Consider the following 21,356-nt stretch of genomic DNA (forward strand, 5'->3'; position numbering starts at 1 on the left):
ACCATATACAAAAATCAAATCAAAATGAATTGAAGACTGAAGTCTAAGACTTCAAACTATGAAACTACTAATAAAATACTGGAAAAACTCTCCAGGACATTGGTCTGGGCGTAGACTTCTTGAGTAATACCCAGCAATCATAGGCCACCAAAGCAAAAATGGACAAATGGATCACATCAAATTAAAAAGCTCCTGCACAGCAAAGGAAACAATCAACAAAGCAAGGAGACAACCCACAGAGTGGGAGAAAATATTTGCAAGCTATTCATCTGACAAGGAATGAATAATTATAATATATAAGAAGCTCAAATAACTCTGTAGGAAAAACATAATCCAATCCAAAAATGGGCAAAAGATTTGAATAGGCTTTTTTTTTTTCTTTCTGAGATGGAATCTTGCTTTATTGCCCAGGCCGACGTGCAGTGGCACAATCTTGGCTCACTGCAACCTCCACCTCCTGGGTTCAAGCGATTCTCCTGCCTCAGCCTCCCAAGTAGCTCGGATTACAGGCAGCTGCCACCACTCCTGGCTAATTTTTTTGGTATTTTTAGTAGAGATGGGGTTTTGCCACATTGACCAGGCTGGTCTCAAACTCCTGATCTCAGGTAATCCACCCACCTTGGCCTCCGAAAGTGCTGGGATTACAGGCGTGAGCCACTGTGCCCAGCCTAAATAGACATTTTTCAAAAGAAGATCTACAGGTGGCAAACAAGTTAATGAAAAGGTGCTCAGTATCATTTGTTATCAGAGACATGCAAATCAAAACTACAATGAGTTATTATCTCACCCCAGTTTTAATGGCTTTTATCCAAAAGACAGGCAATAACAAATGCTGTCAAGGATGTTGAGAAAAGAGAACCCTCACACACTATTGGAGGAAATGTAGATTAATACAACCACTATGGAGAATAGTTCAGAGGTTCCTCAGAAAAGCTAAAAATAGAGCTACTATGCAATCCAGCAATTTCACTGCTAGATATGTATCCAAAAGAAAAGAAATTGACATATCAAAGAGATAGCTGCACTACCATTTTTATTGTGGCACTATTCACAATAATCAAGATTTGTAAGCAACCCAAGTATCCATCAACAGGTGAATAAAGAAAATGTGGTACATATACAGCCATAAAAAAGAATGAGATCCTGTCATTTGCAACAACATGGATGGAACTGGAGGCCGTTTTGTTAAGCGAAGTAAGCCAGGCATAGAAAGACAAATTTCACGTGTTCTCACTTATTTGTGGGAGCTAAAAATTAAAAGAATGCAACTCATCAGGATAGAGGGTAGAAAGATGATTACTAGAGTATGGGAAGAGTAGTGGTGGTGGTGGGGTGGGGGAATGGTTAGTGAATACAAAAATAGTTAGAATAAATAAGACCTAATATTTGCTAGCACAACAGAGTATGTAACACAAAGGTATTACAAACAAGGTGATGGATACATCATTTACCCTGATGTGATTATTACACATTACATGCCTGTATCAAAATACCTCATGTACCCCATAAGTATATGCACGTACTGTGGACCCACAATGATTTTTAAAAAAAATTTAAAAAGAAACCTTCTAAGCTGATTGGTGGAAACAAGATTGGAAGAGAAAAATGCTCTATTACTGTAAGAATGAAGACAAAATTTTAAAGTGGAACCCAATATAGTGCTTTACCATAATAGGTGCTTAGTAAATAGCTGTTGAATGAGTAACAAATAAAATGAAAGTAACTCACCATACTGTTGCTTTATGTACTGACTACAAATGATTCTTACATATTCGTCAAAGCAAGGTTTCTCAACCTTAACATTATTGACATTTTACACTGGATAAATTTTGGGGGATGGGGTTCCTGTCCTATACAATGTAGGATGTTTAGCAGCATCTCTGCCTCTGCACATTAGACATCTAAAGCCTCTTTACCCCCATCCCCAGTGTGTCAACCAAAAATGTTTCTAGGTATTGCCAAATACCATCTCTCCTGGTTGAGAACCAACTTGTTAATAGAAGGAGAGAAAAGAAAATTTTTTAAACATGTTACCTGTGGAACTAGATTGCAACTTCATAAGTTTTACATCTCTAAGTTTAGAGACAGGTGCTCAGAGTAAAATTGTCCATACTCACACAGATGCAACTTAACAGAGCCATAATTTGAATTCCGAAGTATGCCTTATTTCAAAGTGATGCTCTCAACTACTGTGCTGTTATATTCTTTCCGTATAACTAAGATAGTATATAACTTGTTAGATAAATTACCCTGGTAAGTCTTGGACAAAAATGGTATTCTTTGGAAGTATTTAGGTTTCAGATAATCTATAATAATTAACAAATTTGCTAGTCTAAGACATACCTGGGCAAACAGCACTTGACAGATGTTTAATCACATAAACATAAATGTTGGTTTCAGACTAGATTTCTTTTTTTTCTTTTTTCTTTTTTTTTTTTTTTTGAGATGGAGTCTCACTCTGTCACCAGGCTGGAGTGCAGTGGCCCGATCTTGGCTCACTGCAACCTCTGCCTCGTAGGTTCAAGCGATTCTCCTGCCTCAACCTCCTGAGTAGCTGGGACTACATGTGTGTGTCACCATGCCCAGCTAATTTTTATATTTTTAGTAGAGATGAAGTTTGAGCATGTTGGCCAGGATGGTCTCTGTCTCCTGTGATCCACCCACCTTTGGCCTCCCAAAGTGCTGGGATTATAGGTGTGAGCCACTGTACCTGGCCTAGATTGGATTTTTAAAGCATTGAGCACAAATTGATATTACTGACAAATTTGGTTTCAGAATTTTATTCTTTAGTTTAAAAAATATTAGAAAGATGTATTTCTGTGTCAATAGAACACAGTGAATGTTTCGAGATTAATTTTCATTTTCTAAAATAACAGTAACCATGACAACCCATTTGACTTCTTAAAACCTAATTAGTTTTCTGTTGTATATCATAATTTTGGTCTTTAGTAATGGAAGATTATAAGGAATAACATTCTTAATTTTAAGATTCTGTAAAGTGGAATATGTGGGAAATATACAACTTACTATTTTATATATAAACCTAGATAGACAGACAGACTGTTCTAATTCTGATGATACATCAACATCACTTCTAGACCTTTTTAAAAATAATGATTCCTTTGGTCTTTTCCCAGAGATGGTTAAATTTGGATTGGAGAATACAGCATAAGCTTTAAAAGCTTTATAAATGATTGATGTATGATCAGCATTGATAATTAATGCTAATAAATATAGGATACAGCAATTTTTTAAAAAAGACAAAGAAGCTAGGAATGGTCACACATATCTGTAGTCCCAGGTACTTGGGAGCCTGAGGGAGGAGGATCACTTGAGCCTAGGAGTTACAGTCCAACCAGGGCAATGAAGCAAGACCCCCATCTCTCCCTCTCTGTTGTTTTTTTTTTGTTGTTGTTTGTTTGTTTTGAGAGAGAGAGAGAGTTTCTCTCTTGTTGCCCAGGCTGGAGTGCAATGGTGTGCTCTTGGCTCACTGCAACCTCTGCTCCCTGAATTCAAGCGATTCTCCCACCTCAGCCTCCTATGTAGCTGGGACTACAGGTGCTCACCACTACACCTGGCTAATTTTTTTTTTGTAATGTAGTGGTAGGGTTTCCCCATGTTGGCCAAACTGATGTTGAACTCCTGACCTCAGGTGATCCACCCACCTCAGCCTCCCATAGTGCTGGGATTACAGGCTTGAGCCACCATGCCCAGCCAGCCATATCTTTTAAAAAGGAAAGAAAAGAAAAAGAAAAAAAAGAAAAGTCACCTTTTTCTTATCAAAAATGTATTGGCATAAAGGAATAAGTAATACTTTTTTACCCATCAGATCTTAAAGGATTGGTGTGTAGTCTCATACAGTGTTAGTGCAGACATATCAATTGATACTGCCTTTGAAAGGGGAATTTGGCATTATCTTTAAAATTTTAAGTGTGCATATTCTGTGACACAGCATTTACATTTAAAAGTACGTATCCCAGAGAAATAATTGTACAGACCTAGGGATTCATGTTCAAGGGCATGTTTGTAGGGTTATGGTACAGGAGTATGTTACTCTATCACGTGTGTCACAACGGGTCAAAAATTGTGAGACCACAGCTCTGAATTTGACTATTATAAGCACTCTCAAAATGCCAACGTTTCCAGAATAAATTACTAAATACGTTACTTCTCAACCCCCCACCCTTCAGCAGTTGCTCTAAAAGGCTGTTTTATTCTTCTTGTATGATTTGAAAACTACTGGCAAGGTAATTTGAGTAGGGGAGAAAGTTCAACTTTATTCTAATTTTATAGTATACACTATTTAAAAAATTAATCCTTAAAGGGAAAGCCAGAGAAGGGAAATGCCAAGAAATAGACTACGTAAGTGATAAGAAAATAACAGACAAAATCATTTTCATCAATATTGAAAACTTAGTGTACTCCTTTAAACATGTAAATGCACATTAAAGTGGGTCCAAGTGATAGGAGTTTAAGAAGTCAGAATGTGAAGATGTCAAGTTAGGTTGTTAAAAATTGAGAGAAAAAGCAATTGTTTTAATATTTTATTTCTTTGGAGTACTGATACAGTTGTGAATGCTGTACATGTGTAAATAGAGAGTCTTTCAGTCTTTAAAAAAATGTTATGAGCTGGTATACTTTTAAGTATACCTGTAAGACAGCACACATTTTAGTTGCGTGGTTACCCAATTTCTTCTTACTGGCATTCTACCATCTTTTATATTACACATTATTAAACAAAGGCAGTATGGCAGAAAATAGACCACACTCTAAATTGCTGATGTGATGATTTTCATTTACTTAGAATTACAAGGAAATGGTTTCATTTGATGATAGGATTCCAAAATTTTGCATACATAAATTTTTTACACTAAATATTAAAATCAGCAATGTAATAGAGATCTTTCTTTAGATGTCAAAGTTAAAGTAAATATTCACAGATAATAGTCATTAGTATTAAAGTTGTAACTCTGGGCAGAGTGAATTTCAGGTCATACCAGCTCAAAGTCATCCTTGAATTAGGATATACATATTTCATGATAACATTTTATTTAAATGTAAATAGGATACAAAGCAGCAAGGTAGTTTTCACAATAGAAATTCAGTTTTCTTACAGTACATAATTCTAACCTAATTTTTATAGTGAAAGCTTAGAAAAAAGCCAGAATGTCTTATACATTTGACATTCTTGAAAATAGCATCTATTTTACATTGACTATGTTTGTCAGGGTCCAGATTTTCCTTTCTAGTTCAGTGCTGTTTTGATACGTGCCATTAAAGTAACAAACCTGTATCTTCAGTATTTTCCTGTTTCACATCTAGTTCAACAAGTTTTACCTAGAAAGGTGGATAAAAATTGAACATTGTTTTACCAGCTGCTGGCAAAAAGGTTTATCATGCCATTTGTTCAGATTATACTAGCCTTGAATTTGATACCTGAGTATGAATCATTAGAATACCCAGTGAGTTGCAGTTTTGAAACCAAGCTTTGGCCAAATGGATCTGTCAGAAAAAATATTTATTCTGTCAGGTTTGAAGATTGAATATTTTATAGGGCTATAATTTAATATTGGAGTAACTTTTCTTTCTGTTTTAAAGTAAAATTTTCTTGTTTAACAAAAAGAAATGAAATATTCTGTGTTTGTTAACTATAGTGATTTAATTAGAGATGATAGCTGATTTTTGTTGTTGTCTATTCAGTCAGGGCCAGTGAAGAACAGACTTCAATATCCACTCCCTCTTTCTTTGTTGGTGTTAAAACATCTTTTTGTATACCGTTATAATCTTTTGTAATGCATTTATTTCCATAATTTAAAATTTATCTCTAGTTTGAGGCTTATACAGGTGATTTCTGTCCCTCATTCTGTAACAGCATTGAGATTCATGTGTTCTTATGTTTGATCTGTTTTTGCATTGAAGAAAGACTCATTTATATTTTATTATAAGATAAAACAGCAGGCCACATGATTAAATATGAAACCTTTGGTTAGTAATCACTGACTAAGTTCCACATAAAATTGGAACTTTGGTTTAATTATATCTCTACACCTCTTGAGTCCTTTAAATTTGTCTTTGTGTTTTTTGAACAAACTTTCAACTGGTAGAAAATACTGTGTAAATTCACACTAATATCTTGGAATATCTAAATGCCAGACTGGTCATTCAGGTTTTGGTATGATTACAAATCTAACATTTACACAGCTAACTTGATTAAAAGTATGCTAGTCTCTCCTTTCTTCATTTTCTCCTGACCACTGTTTCACTGTATATTGGAGCTCTCTGGCCTTTTATAATTGCTGCATTCCTTTCATCTTTACTTTAAAGCCAAATCCTATTATTTTGCCTTCCATATTAATCTTTCCTTTAGCGGTCTATTTGTAGTAGGACAGTTAAGAAAAAAATAGAGAATAAAAGAAATGACAGCATTATTAGCAAGAGCAGTCTTGAAAATGTTCTATATAAAATGTTTGATATATGCAGATTGTATACCTGATGCAAATACATAGGTGGCCTGGTTGATGTCCTTTGGGTTTCCTCAAGGAAATCATTGGTCATGATCAGTAGCTTTTTAAAAAAAAAAAAAAAAAAAAAAGCCGCTGAACTGTTTTTTCAAGGGAAATCCCATCTGGAATCTCAGTATTAAAATAGGAGGTGCTGTGTTTGCAGATTCAGGGTAGAGGTAACATAGGATATGTCTCTGGTAGGCTAGAGCCTTAACTCAGCCACCCACTTCTTTCTCTTCCCTTCTCCTTCTCCTTTAATAACTTTTGGGGCACAACAGTCTTTAAATTAATTTTAGTCCTATCACCCTTTTTTCTTCTCCATCTGTAAATTATTCTCTGTTTTAAAGAAGGTAAACTTGTGGCCTTCTTTAACATAATTGTAATACATTTGTTTGCTTTTTTGTTTGTTTTAATGAAATGACATTTTTGCCAGTGAACTGTCCCATACCCCCCACACTGGGAAATTCTGCCTCAGAGGAAAAAACCTGCACTAAGTAACCTATATGTTAAACAAGAAAACAAACAACCATAAATATCCTAAAGTGTATATCCAGTGAAGTATTTAGCAAATATTACCTCAAATACGTTTTGAAAATTTATTGTATCTTCCCAGCTCATCCCTCTTTTGGAGATAGCCAATGCATGTTAGCATTTTGATGGTTCTGAGAAGCTTGAAGTAAAGAAATCTGATGATGTTTACCCCATTTGAACTCTTCCCTTTTTGCCCCCATTTAGAATATAGCCTTCTCAGCCTATCATTGAACACTAGTTCCTTGGGATATACTTTGGAAAATGGTACAGAACCATTTTGAACATTACATTTTATTTTGTTTTCTTGCTAGAAAATGCTGTTTCCAGTATAACTGTTTCAGAATTATAACATTTTGTATGGGTTTTCGCCCCTATTTTTGCCGGCTCAAAAGCAGCTAGTCAAGATTTAAGATGGACTTTGAATAGGATCCTGCCGTGCTTAAAAAATTAGTATAACATTAAAGTATTCTGAAAGATTATGTTTTCCTGACTTTTTTTTTTTACATAAATTAAGTTAGGAAGGATATGAGTAAATTATTATTTGGTTATCTTTTATTTTAACATAGAATTAGGGTTCTTTTGTTTTTGAGATAGAGTCTTGATCTGTCATCCAAACTGGAGTGCAGTGGCGTGATCTTGGCTCACTGCAACTCTGCCTCCTGGGTTCAAGCAATTCTTGTGCCTCAGCCTCCCAAGTAGCTGGGACTGCAGGCATGCGCCACTATGCCCGGCCAATTTTTATATTTTTAGTAGAGACGGGGTTTTGCCATGTTGGCCAGGCTGTTACCGAACTCCTGACCTCACATGATCTGCCTCCCGCAGCCTCTCAGTGCTGGGATATAGGAGTGAATCACCATGCCTGGCTGATTTAGGGTTCTTTATTAAAATGTTAACTTAGAATTTTTAATGTAGTGATATTTTTATTTCTAGGAAAACGGAAGATTATTTTTTGTGTGTTTGGTAATTTTGACAATGAAACGAAAGTAGTGAACTACCTACCTACCCAAAATTGCTGGTACATCTGTCTTCCTACAGAGTAGATGGCCAGTTAGGGTGGATTTCTTTAAGACCTCTGGTTTGTGAAGTGAAAACATACAGGCACTTTATTGGGCATATTGAGTTTTATTTATAAACACTAAAATTTTAAAATATTTTTGTACAGTAGATTCATTTAGTTAGTTCTTGATTTAGGGTACAGTAGAAAAAGAACATTTAGATCTTAGAATTATTCAGAACTGAATTTTATTTGAATCCTGGCTCTGCCATACTGTTAGTGTTACCTTGAGTAGTTATTTAATATTTATTCATATATTTATCAAGTAATAACTGTATGCTAGCAGTGGGGTAAGATGGAGAGGGAGGGTAAAGATGTCTGTTTTTAAGGAATTCAGAGGCTATTAACATTCAGTCCAACTTCTCTGAATCTGATATCTTATTGGCAAAATTGGAGGTGGGAGAATACCCAAGATGGTACTTAGAGAAACAATGTGTTCAATAATAATTAGGATGTGTATTTTTTATTCATATATTTAATCATAGGCCCACTCAGAGACTTAAAACTATGAATTAAGTCCCTTCTTTGTTGGGGGACCATGATGCCTTAAGAGTTTTGAGTTGTTTAGTAAGAGTCACTCATTCACTCAAATCTTCATGGCGCTCCTGTGAAATTCAGGAATTTTTCTGACACCAGAGGTGCTTTCCAAATTTCTAGAATTTGAGGTCCTGGTGCCATTACCTTGTGCTTTTGCTCTTGGTTTTAATTTTTGATTAGGCATTAAAGGTTGTCAAATTCCAGAAAAATTACTTGTGTTATGAAAATACTTGCTTATCTGTTACAGGAACACACATGTCATTTGGAACCACAGCCACCATCTAGAGCAGGGAATCTGTGAACGTTTTTTGTAAAAGGCTTTATTTGCATCTTTATGGGCCATTCCAACTCTGTTGCAGCTACTCATCTCTGCTGTTGGAATGTGAAAGCAGCTATAGACAATACCTAAATGAAAGAATGTGGCTGTGTTCCAGTAAAATTTTATTAGGAATACTGGAACTTGAATTTCTTAGAATTCTCACACCACAAAATGTTCTTTTTGTTTTGATTTTTTTTTAATTTCAGACATTTGAAAGTGTAAAAGCTGTGGTTCGATCATACAAAACAGGTGACCAAATTAATTAGACCCATGGGCCATAGTTTGCTGATCTGTTACCTAGGGCATAATCTGTGAATTGGCTATAATTGTTGGATAGTAATTGCCAGGCATTTAAGTGAATGATTTTTAGTAGGGATTGCATGTATCAGGGCTTGTGTTCTGCCCCTTTTTTCTCATCCAACTTTACTTTTATGCATTAAGTATGCTTGAGTAGTGGAAAACTAATAGGAAAAACTAAGGTGATCCCTCCGCCCCCATCCAGTTAAGCATTGAGGGGAATCTTGTAAAGGCTAATTACTCTAGGATTTTTCATCCACTTCATGTCATATTCTGTAAATGTGAATATCAGATAATATGTCCAAGATTTTCTCTGCTTGGAATTTTAACATTTACACAAAAGGAAGTTTTATCTTTTAAATAACTTGTGTGTAAATAATATATTAACATCTCTTAAGCACTACTGAACACTATTTTTTGGTCTTGAAACATCGTTTTGTATTGACTGTGACAATTTTGTACATTAAAACTGTCATTTAAAAATCTGTTACCTTGTTTTCTCTAGACACCAGAGAAGAAACAATCGGAATCATCCAGGGGAAGAAAGAGAAAAGCAGAAAACCAGAATGAAAGTAGTCAGGGTAAGCCCACAATATCTTCCTTTAGAATCTAGTAGACACAATTAATTGTCTCATTTTTAACCAATTGATATTCTAATTGTAAAATAATAATATGAAGTTGTAAATCTTGGTATATATACAGGTAGTTAGTGTATAATTACTGCTTTTAGGCTTTTCAGCATTGCCCTTATGGTTTCCATTTGGGTCCTAGAAAGACAAGTATCATGTCCAAATCTGGCAAGCACTAACTTAACGACTTTTCATTTTTCATTTTTGTGTGTATTGTATTGAAATGGCTTGTTTGTGAATTTAAGAACTTTGATCTCACTTTAACAGAACTATTCAAACTTACTTCCCCCTTTTATTAAAAAAAGGCTATACAAATAATTATGAGAGACTCTAATTAAAACATTATCGCTTTTTTTTTCATGCCTTTTCATCCTTTCTTACATACCTGCCTTTTGTGATATGAGCTAAGAAATTATTTTAATTAGACTAAATCTCTTATAATTAATAACAAAATAGTACTGTCATTTAGTTGAAGCACTCAAAATTAAATATAATAAATTAGGCTCTTAAATCATGTATAATGATGACTTTAACATAATGTTACATGTGTTGGAGCCAATCTTTAGCCATAAGATCTATGGCTGTGAACCCATGACTTACTGGTTTATATAGGGCACTGGAAGCAAGGAATATATTTATAGCAACTGTCTTTGTGGAAGAAAAGGGTAAGTCATTTTAGGGCCTTTTCTTAGGTGTATTGTATTTTGTATCTCCGTTTACACTGAGCTCCTTTTTGGTCTTAGTGTAGCTCCCTCAAGTTGTAGTTAGTGGACTTGAAGCTTTATTTGTTGTAAAGACAGAATTATGATAGTTTCGACTGTTCTAAAAACTCAGAAACAAGCTCCCAAATAAGATGAGGCTTCTGGGTTGGTTGCACCATGTTTTTTTCTTTGCAGTCTGCCATCAATAGTTGTCTGATTATCTTTGTTTTCAGAATGGTTGCCTATTTTGGTTTTGCTCCTTTCACCTTCCTCACTTATATTTGCTTTAGAGAGTCTGGCTTTCAGTGTTTTTCTCCCTTTCCTTTGGAGTAAACTTGACTTCAAGTCCAAAGCAGACCTCTCCTCTCATCTTACGCAGGGCTCCCCAACCTCCCGGGCTGCCAGTCCTTGGCCTGTTAGGAACTGGGTTGTACAGCAGGAGGTGAGCAGTGGGCCAGTGAGCATTACCACCTGAGTTCTGCCTCCTATTAGATCAGCAGCAGCATTAGATTCTCATTGGAGTGTGAACCCTATTGTGAACTGCACATGCAAGGGATCCAGGTTATGCACTCCTTTATGAGAATCTAATGCCTGAAGATCTGAGGTGGAACAGTTTCATCCCAAAACCATCTCCCCAGCTTCCCACAGTCTGTGGATAAATTGTCTTACATGAAACTGGTCCTGGTGCCAAAAAGGTGGGGAGCCACTGATCTTACGAACCAGATTGGTCATGTGTCCATTCCAAAACTAGTTATGACCAACATAGGTACTATTGCCTTAAAAAAAATCAGGCCATCCTCTAGGTGGATAGTGTCAGAAATTTGAAAAAAGAAAAAAAAATCAGGCCTACGTTTGAAACTGGAAATGGAGTTAACTTCTTAAACATACAGCCTGTATGGAGAAGGGATAATACCTGAACAAAATTGGATTTCTGATAAGGAGACAACGGGACCTGGGAGTGGAAGTTGTATAGGAGTCAGCTTCCTCTGAAGTTACATGTGCTACCTAGGGCGAAGGGTGTTAAGAGAACAAAATTTTAATTCAATTAAGGAAAAAGATTTGGGGAAATAGCTTCTGGAGTTGGCATCCAAACCATCTGTCTTCATTAAAAGATGCCACCTCTTTACAATCTACAGAGAAATTATTGAAGGTGGAAGGGAAATCCCTTTAGTATAAGACCTTTACAATCATCTCTGGCCTCTAAATAAATCTGCGCAGAAATAACATTCAGAATTTCTAGGTAGCATTGGTAGTCCTGAATACTTGTTTAGTTTTTAAAAATTCACTCCCCATATAGTTCCAAAAAGGAATTTAAAGTTGTTGAACTTCTAAGAATATTGTTTGTTCACCTCAGTAATACCTGGCACATAGTAACCACTTAAGAAATATTTGTTGAATAAATAAATGAGTCATGAAATAAGTCAGCAATGAATTGATAAATATATATGTTTATATTAGGCAAAGCTTTTGACTTTGTGATGTCACTAGTTGTAACTTGAAGAAATAGTATATTCTATATAGTTCCAGCCAAGGATGGCTACCTCTCCCCCAAGAAAACATCTCTAAACATCGTATTTCTTAGCAAGTTCTTAATTTAAAACTTACAGGACTGATGAAGCGTCCATTTTAGAGCAAACTATTTAATTAAAAAGTAGTGTGATCTCTAATGAGCTGGTTTACTTTGTCAGTATGGTCATATATGAGCAGTATTTAAAAACTAGTTTTTAAAAAACTTTTTAATTTGGGAATGCTTTTCAGAAAATTAAAATACATTTGACAAAATAGCATTCCTATTGAAGCATATTACTGTCAGTTTGACAGGAATCATGTTAGAGTTTGTATAACTAAAGCTGTTTTTATCATTGTTTACAGATAAAAGCTAGTTTGTCAATGATGCAGTCGCCACTTTTCTTATTTACTAATTTGTTTCTCTGAAATTCAGTTATTAAGCAGTATTAATAATATAGTTTTAAAACAGGAGATCACTTTATCATTTATATGATTCTTCAATAACTGGAACTTTTGAAAATCGGCATGTCTCTATTGAATGTCATTTGATTTTCATATTTGTGAAATTGATAGCTGATGTCCTGCAGACTCTGAATATTTTTTTGATGCCCATCACTACCCTACTAACATCATGTGCTTCTTATATTTTAGGAAAAAGTATTGGGGGACGTGGCCACAAAATTAGCGACTATTTTGAAGTAAGTTCATTGAGGATTATCTCCAGTTCTCACATTTGTTTATAATAACCTGTATGATAAGCAAAATAGGGATTAGTGTTTCAGTTTACAGATGATGAAACTGAAGATGAGAAATGTAAATTAGCCTACATTGCAATTTTTTGAATTTTTTTTGCTATCAGACCTTGACGGTGACCTTGAGCAATAATGGAACACTAGGCATAAATGGGTTAACCCATTTAAGGCAAATGCTAAATTAAAGAGTAAAGAATAGAACTTGAAGTTTACTGGCTCTCTAATTCAGAATTTTTCTACTGTCAATACAGACTTCATCACATCACAGCAACATTTGAGCCCTGTCGATAGAGATTAAATGTTTGACAGAGGCTTGAATCTAAGAGCATGTGAAAACAATACATTTAGATTCTTACCCAATCTGGAATGTTACCTTGCTTCTGTATAGAAACACTTTTGATCACCAGTTTTAAATTTAAAAATTTCTAAATGTGATTATTAAAACAACAAACATGATCTCCTCAACTGGAAAATATTTATATTTACTTGAGAGTAAGAGTAGAATTGGCTGATTAAGGGAAGGGCTAAATTAAAAAAAATTTTTTTAATCCACCACTGCTTTCTTTCTTGGGTTTGTAAAATCTGTGGTAAAGCAGTTGCTGACCTTGAGATATACCTAATGCTCTTTGGTTGAGGTCAGTCACTTCCTGATATCATTAATTAAGAACCTTTGCCAAAGGTAAGATCAATTCAAATAAACAAATGTCTCTTGAATGCCTACTATGTGCTGAATTTAATGCTAGGCTCTATTGATAAAATAAGGCAAAATCCCTTGCAGGAAGTTGTTTAATGAATATGCTAGAAAGTCCCCATCAGTGCTATTTATGTAAGTAAAGTAATTAAACAAGAAATAATGAAGTGGACAATAATCTACACCCCCAGATGAAGTTGGTAGCAGCAAGTTATTTTATTTTCCCATCCTTCATATGGAAACAAGAAATAGGAGAAAAGGTAGTTTGTGGAACAGATCAGCTGGCTTCTCTTCATATGCTGCTAAGTCATGCACTTTGTACAAAGGAGTTGATTTTTTAAAGATTTTGTGCCGTTAGAGGCAAGGGACCTGTTATAATTCTTTTTATATAATGCCATGAACACTTGGATGTCTTGAGAACAATATTCTGTTTAAAATAGTTGATTATGTTCACTAACGTCTATGTGTAAACATTTTTTAATTTCTTGGGACTAGGGACTGTATGGGTCAATAAACATTTGTAGGGTATCTGTGGTAGGATTTTGGGGGAAAACAAAATACGTTTATTGTTTTGGAGGAATTTATTTGTCTTTGAGTAAAATAACAGATTATTGTCAGAATATAGAGTATAAGGATCTTTATAAAACAGTTTTGTTATGTTCTTGTGATCAGTAGTCTCTCTGTCTTTTAGGTCTTTCAGGACCTGGCTATAGCTGACCTTAGTTTTTTTTGTTCTGGACCTATTGAAATGACTACTTATGTTTAAATTACGCATCTTTAGATTAATTCTTAATGTCATGTCTAAAATAACAACTATCTGAGCCTGCTTTAGTAAATAGTAATGTTTCCTTTTTCTCAGTACCAGGGTGGAAATGGCTCAAGTCCAGTGAGAGGCATACCTCCTGCAATCCGTTCTCCTCAGAATTCACATTCACATTCCACTCCTTCCTCCTCTGTAAGTCATCTTTCAAGTTTTTACATGCATAGTCTTTTGGAAGTTACGTACATTGAATACGTTTTATAATTTGTTGTTTTTATTGAGAACTTCTATATAAATAAGTTAGTGTTTATCTTTTAATACATTATTTCTGTGGCATGAGTTAAATCCTTTTAAATGATCCGATGCTATTGGAATTTTTTTTCTGAAAGTGAGCCTCTTAAAGATTTTCTGAATTAATTATATCCAAGAAGCATTGTTTCTGTAAGAGAATACCTTTTGAGTCTGTGGGACTAACATGAGTACTATTGTATCAGCCTGTATTCAGTTGTTGATTCCTAATTTATAACTTTATTAAAAATTGAATTTCTTAACCCCTAAAATGATAGCATAATTTCTTTCTGGTAATAAAAGTCAGGGTGTGTAGTTCAGCATAGGAAAAGAATCTTGGACTTAAAATTATCTTAAACTTTTTGGTTTATTCCTAACATTTTAGATATGGCTCTTTTATATGCATTGTTTTGCATATTGGATTTCGTTTTTTAATTTACTTTCATTGTTTGAAAGTTCAGTATCTAACTAGAGAAACAGTATTGGTATTCAGTAATGAAAAGATGAATTAAAGATTTTTAAAAATCAGAGTTTCACTTGTCTATTCAAGCCCCTTATTTTATTTCTTGTGTCCCCTTCTTATCCTTGTCTTTAGATGTACTTGGTTATGTCTTACTCATTTTGTACCTTGCAGGATTCACATTGCCGTGTATAAAGTAAGGCATAAGATTCAACAGTAACTTTAAGGGTTATAGTGATAGCATTGATAAAATATTGTAATCTGCTTTCAATGAGGTTTTTTTTGAACTGGTGACCAGATAAACCATGAAATTCATGAATAAATTGATATTAAACTACATATGGGCATGTGTTATTGTCCCCAGTACTACATTTATTTTTTTGAACTATCATAATCAATTTTTAATATTTTTCAGAATTTATTTGGCTGTATTTTTTTAACAATATGAAAGCATTTAGATTTCTTTTATGACACTAGATGTAAGCTCCATGAGGGCAGGGATTATATTGTTGTATTTCTCAGTGGGGCTTATGTAGGAGGTACTTAATGAAAGCTTGTTGAATAAATGGTGATTAAAAGTTTTTAAAATTGAATTATGTTTCAATTCAGGCGTTATTCTGATAGAAACTTCTTCAGAGATGTTAAGTAACTGTTGCTAATTAGAAACCTACTTTTTTTTTCTTGCTAATGTAAAAATGTTAATTAATTTTTTTAGGTTCGACCGAATAGCCCTTCTCCTACTGCATTAGCATTTGGGGACCACCCTATTGTACAACCAAAGCAGTTATCCTTTAAAATTATTCAGGTAAATGATAATTAAAATGATTTTTCTATGGCTTCTAAGAAACCGTTGACTAACTTACTAACAATTAAGATGTCTGTTGTTTGTTTTATGTGAAGTTGTAAAGCAGAATTACACATCAAGAAAGATAACTTACTAAACAAAAACAACAGAATTTGTAGGAAGGAGTGAGAAACTGAAACACACAATTTACTATCAGCTTTTAAAATGCCTGTAACATGTTCTTTTTACTGATTCTTTTAGAACTTAAGATCCAAGTATATGTAATTGATATTTTGTGAAGGTGCAGTATTTGTTATGAGTGGACATCAAGCTTCTCATTTGACTATGTTTATGTATATATGTATATGTGACAAATTATATAAAATTATTTGAATTATTTGTATATTTTTTACACTTTTTTAGTTTGATGAATTTTGAGTACTAAGTTTTTCATTATAATTTTTTTGCGTGTGACAGTTTCTGAATGGCACTTTCTCAGACTGGGGTTTGGGAGAGTAGGTCTTACTCTTCAACAACTTCAGCTTGCAGATGATTTCCATTAGACTTTTATTTGTGAGGTCATGTCCAAACGGTTGTGTATGTATCAAAAACTCTTTCTTTAGATTATCCTGAGGCTAGGATTACAAGTACATTCCTTTCAGCCACTGAGTAGATCATGAAAGGTTTTGCTGCATGAGATGTCTGTCAAAGTACATAAAATTTTAGTTTGAAAGAGTAAGTTCAAGGGATCTATTATACACCATGGGGGCTACAGTTAAGAACAATATTTTGTGTATATGAAAATTGCTACGAGAGTGGATTTTAAGTATTCACACCACAAAAAATGATATATGTTAAATAACTTGATTTAGCCATTCCGCAATGTATACATATATCAAAACATCATGTTGTATACCATAAATACATACAGTTTTTACTTACTAATTTAAAAAAGGTTTTGCAAAATTCAAAAAATCAACTAGAGGAATGTATAGAAGAAAGCAGTGGATGTATTGAATTGTAATGAGGAATGTCAATATTTTGAGTAACTGATCTTCTTTAGATGTTTCTTGGTAACTGTGTAGCATTTATACACTTGAGGTTATTAACACTGCACTAAAACTTTTTGAGATTCACTTTACAAATACGTTTTTCTTTGCCTTTTGAATTTGGAGTAAAATCTAGTTTTATGTTTGCTTGAAATAGCATATATAATAGAGATAATAAAATAGCTTCTTTTCGTTTAGACTGATCTCACAATGCTGAAATTAGCAGCATTAGAAAGTAATAAAATCCAGGACCTGGAAAAGAAGGAAGGACGTATAGATGATTTGCTCAGGGTAAGTAATGAGTCATAGAGGGGAAAAAACTGAGTAAATTATTTGGCAACAAAGTATTCAAAAAATACTTAGCATTGTAAAAAAATTCCGTAGCTAGGCTGGGTGTGGTGGGTCACACCTGTAATCCTAGCCCTTTGGGAGGCCGAGGCTGGTGGATTGTGAGGTCAAGAGATGGAGACCATCCTGGCCAACATGGTGAAACCCCCCCATCTCTACTAAAAATACAATAATTAGCTGGGCGTAGTGGCATGTGCCTGTAGTCCCAACTACTCAGGAGGCTGAGGCAGGAGAATTGCTTGAACCCAGGAGGCAGAGGTTGCAGTGAGCTGAGATTGTGCCACTTCACTCCAGCCTGGTGACAGAGCCAGACTCTGTCTCAATCAATCAATAAAATAAAATAAAATAAAATTTCTGTAGCTAGAATACAATAAGCTTTTTCTGTTAGTTTAAGTACATGATTGAAAATGCTGATTTTAATATGAAATATTTTATTAGATCTTTAATAAATTGGGAATTCATAAACTGTTGGCAAACTGGAAGTTAATAACATAGGACCAATTAACCTAACACAAATAGCCATTTCATGTTAGTTTTAAAGCTTATTGATTTTATTATATGCCTGACATCTTATACAATATAGAACGAAGTAACTCCTGCAGTTCTGTAGCATTTTTATGGAAACTATTTAAAAATACATCTAGAAGTATACTTAGAATATAAGGTTTTAAAGCAGCCGTTCTTACCCCATGCTTCTCCTTAGACTAGATGAGAAGGGTGAAAGTACTAATGCCTGAACTCTATCTACGCTGAGGTGTTCTGATCAAATTGATGGCGTGACGTAGGTCTTGGACATTGGTAGTTTTAAAGGCTCTCCAGATGATTCTAATTTAAGCCAGCATTGAGAACTATTGGCATAGAAATGCAATAAAACCAATACCTGTGATCCTACTGTATTTGGCAGTACCTTTGAAACATCCAGTGTGTCTTTTTCCTGATCCTGTCATATTTACTCTCTCAAACCCATTTACCATTTAACCACTATTTTATGCCTTGGTATTTCTTTATGGTTGTATTAAATATGTGCTTACATTCTTAACAGTATATTATTTCAGTCGGTTTTTGAACTTTAAGTGAAATTTTCCTATATGGACCCTTTTGCCCAGCTTGTTTTCAGTCAACATTATATATCAGAGAGTTGTCCACTTTGATGAGTATAACTGTAGTTTGTTCATTTCACTGCAATATTGTAAGGTGTTAACATGAGCATGCCATAATTTCTGTATCTTTTCTTTTAGTTGACATTTTATTTTTATTTTTTCTAATATAAACAGTTCTAAGAACATTATTTGTATGTGTCTTCTAGGGCAAATATGAAAAAATTTTTCTGTGGTATGTGTTTAGGAAAGACATGGCCAGAGTACAGGGCATACACATCTTCCATTTTACTGTATAATACCAGATATTGCTCAAGAGTTTTTTGGTCGGGTGATTTTTATCCCCCTAAGAGACAGGGTCTTACTCTGTCACCCAGGCTAGAGCACAGTGGGAGGATCATAGCTCACTGTAGCCTCAAACTCTTGGGCTTAAACAATATTTTCCACCTCCACCTGAGGCTCCTGAGTAGCTAGGAGTATAGGCCCATGTCGTCACTCTAGGCTGATTTTTAAAATTTTTTTGTAAAGCCAGGAGTCTGTAGGCTGATACTGAACTCCTGGCCTCAAGTGATCCTCCCACCTCGGCCTCCCAAAGTGCTGGGACTACCAGCATGAACCACCATGCCCAGCTGATGTTTCAGTATAAATTATTAATCCGACTGAAATTGGTTTTTGGTATGGCATGATGTGTAGGGTTTTATTTCAGTTGCTATATGGATAACTGGTTGTTCATCCCTAAACTGTTTAGCTTATTCTTACACTGCCAGCTCTATTGTCATAAAATCTTGTTTCCATACAAGTGGATCTATTTCTGTGTTCTGAATCATGTTTCTTTGTTTTATTTGTGTGTCTCTACACAAGTACTGCAGCGTCTTTTTATCATGTAGCAATTGTTTTTGGCTGGTAGTAACAGAGAACATAACAGTACTTTAAATGAGATAGAAGCTCATTTTTCAAGAAAAGAACAGATATAGGCAGCTCAGATATTATTACTCCTCAGTATCATATGGTACCTTGTCATTGTTAGTTCATGGCTTATATCTCATAGGTCACATCAAGATTCAGTATATCTGTTAGGGTCACAATTAGATGTCTGCATTCTAAGCAGATAATGGGGGAAGGGGGAAGGAGTAGAGAAGAAAAAGCACAATTCTGTGTGCCGCCTTCTTGTATATCTCATTAAACAACTTCTGCTTGCATCTCATTAACCATCCTTGGCTGCAGGGGGAGCTGGGAAATGTAGGCTTTTGGCTAGGCGGATAGCAATCCAGTATAAAACATTGAATTTCCATTATTAAGGAAGAAGGGGCTTCAGTAATCATAATTGTGTAGCATTATATTAAGTCATAATACATGGTTAAACAGATAGCCACTTGTTCATTTTGGCTATTTTTGGCCCTTTTCAGTCTTAGAGAAATTTTAGAATCAGGTTTCAAGTTGCATACACATCATACACACACATGGTTGAGATTTTGTCTGAATTGCTGAGGGTCTGTTGGTGCTATATTCTGTTTCTTCTTCCTTGAAAAGCAGTTTTATTGGGTATCTAATTTGGGTTTGGCAATTATTTTCTCTCAGTACTTTCAAGATAGTATGCCCTTGTCTGTTGGATTCTACCATGGTTGGCCTACACTTATGATTCTCAAAGTGTAATGATCCTCAGATCAGAAGCGTCAGTATTAATGGAGAACTTATTAGAAGTGGAAATTTTCAGATCCTTCCTGAGACCTGACTCAGAAGCTCTGGGAATGGTTCTCCGTAATCTGTAGTAACAAGCCCTATAGGTTATTCTCTTGCCACTGTATTAATCAGATTCATCTGTTGCTGTTAGAGGCCTCTTCCCTGAGCATGTAGCTACCTATAAAGTGAACAGAATTAGTATCCTGTTGCTAAGGAAGAATGGTAAGGACAGTTGTTGGGTAGGCAACTTGTGTATGTTATCTATAAGTTCAATGGAGAAAGTATTTTGTTAGTTACAAGAGATAGAGGAAAACTCACGTTTATTTTTAAGCGATAGACACTTCACATACCATATTTTAGTTATTTTTAACAAAGTGAGGTAGATTGTGTTGCCTCTATTTAGAAATAAGAAAGATGAACTAAGGTTCGTGTAACTTACTTAACTTAGCCAAAGTTAACCTTAGAGTGTGAATTTGAATGTACGGATATGGATACAAATTTCCCTATATGTACTTTTCACTGCACACTTAAATAACATTTAGCAGTATTATCTCATGGTTAAATAGGCTTTTTTTCTTGTTTCATACTCAGATATTTAATATTATTAATCCTATTTGTATATAATTTATTTAGAACGTTAAAAATATTTCTAAGCTTTTCATATTCCCCGGTCTAGACCTTTTGCATTTTCTACTTATGTCATAGGCTAACTGTGATCTCAGACGGCAAATAGATGAACAACAAAAATTACTTGAAAAATATAAAGAACGATTAAATAAGTGCATATCAATGAGCAAGAAACTTCTTATTGAAAAGGTAGGTTAAAAGTTGAGTGAATTTTCCCTTCTCCTTCATTAGTCCCTTGTGCTTTATATGCTTTTATAAAATTAATGAATAAAACTGAGTGATCATTTTTTTTCTCCTTTTTTTCAGAGTACGCAAGAAAAACTGTCAAGCAGAGAGAAGAGTATGCAAGATCGATTACGCCTTGGGCACTTTACAACAGTTAGACATGGCGCTTCATTTACTGAGCAGTGGACAGATGGTTTTGCATTTCAGAATCTTGTGAAGTTAGTCATTCTTAACATTTAAAAGTTTTTCGTATTCATTTGGGTTTTCATTACTTTAAAAGATTATAGATTTGTAATTATGCTCTACAATTCCTCACTACGCTGAAATCACAGAATTTAGTACATTTGAAAGGGATATGAAACCAAGAATATTACAGTTTTTGCTTTATTATAGATTTGCTTTAAATCTATTACAGTAGATTTCTTGGTTAATTAGCACTCATCTATAGAGTATAATATGTTATTCTAACTCGGACTTTCCGAAGTATGAACTGAACCTTTAGCTTTACAGATGAT

General features: G+C 34.6%; 1 protein-coding gene across 2 annotated transcripts in view; it reads left to right on the forward strand.

Annotated features, from left to right (window-relative positions):
* Nucleotides 1-21,356, forward strand: part of TLK1 (tousled like kinase 1) — a 304,401-nt gene that overhangs the window by 224,719 nt on the left and 58,326 nt on the right. For both annotated transcript variants that reach the window (XM_074399482.1, XM_010352243.3), the window contains 7 exons: nucleotides 9,747-9,822; nucleotides 12,732-12,778; nucleotides 14,383-14,478; nucleotides 15,747-15,836; nucleotides 17,063-17,155; nucleotides 20,695-20,805; nucleotides 20,923-21,059. In XM_074399482.1, coding sequence (XP_074255583.1) covers nucleotides 9,747-9,822; nucleotides 12,732-12,778; nucleotides 14,383-14,478; nucleotides 15,747-15,836; nucleotides 17,063-17,155; nucleotides 20,695-20,805; nucleotides 20,923-21,059 — 650 coding nt within the window. The remainder of the gene's footprint in view (nucleotides 1-9,746; nucleotides 9,823-12,731; nucleotides 12,779-14,382; nucleotides 14,479-15,746; nucleotides 15,837-17,062; nucleotides 17,156-20,694; nucleotides 20,806-20,922; nucleotides 21,060-21,356) is intronic.

This window comes from Saimiri boliviensis, chromosome 5 (genome assembly GCF_048565385.1).
Source record: "Saimiri boliviensis isolate mSaiBol1 chromosome 5, mSaiBol1.pri, whole genome shotgun sequence".
In the NCBI taxonomy this organism is placed as follows: domain Eukaryota; kingdom Metazoa; phylum Chordata; class Mammalia; order Primates; family Cebidae; genus Saimiri; species Saimiri boliviensis.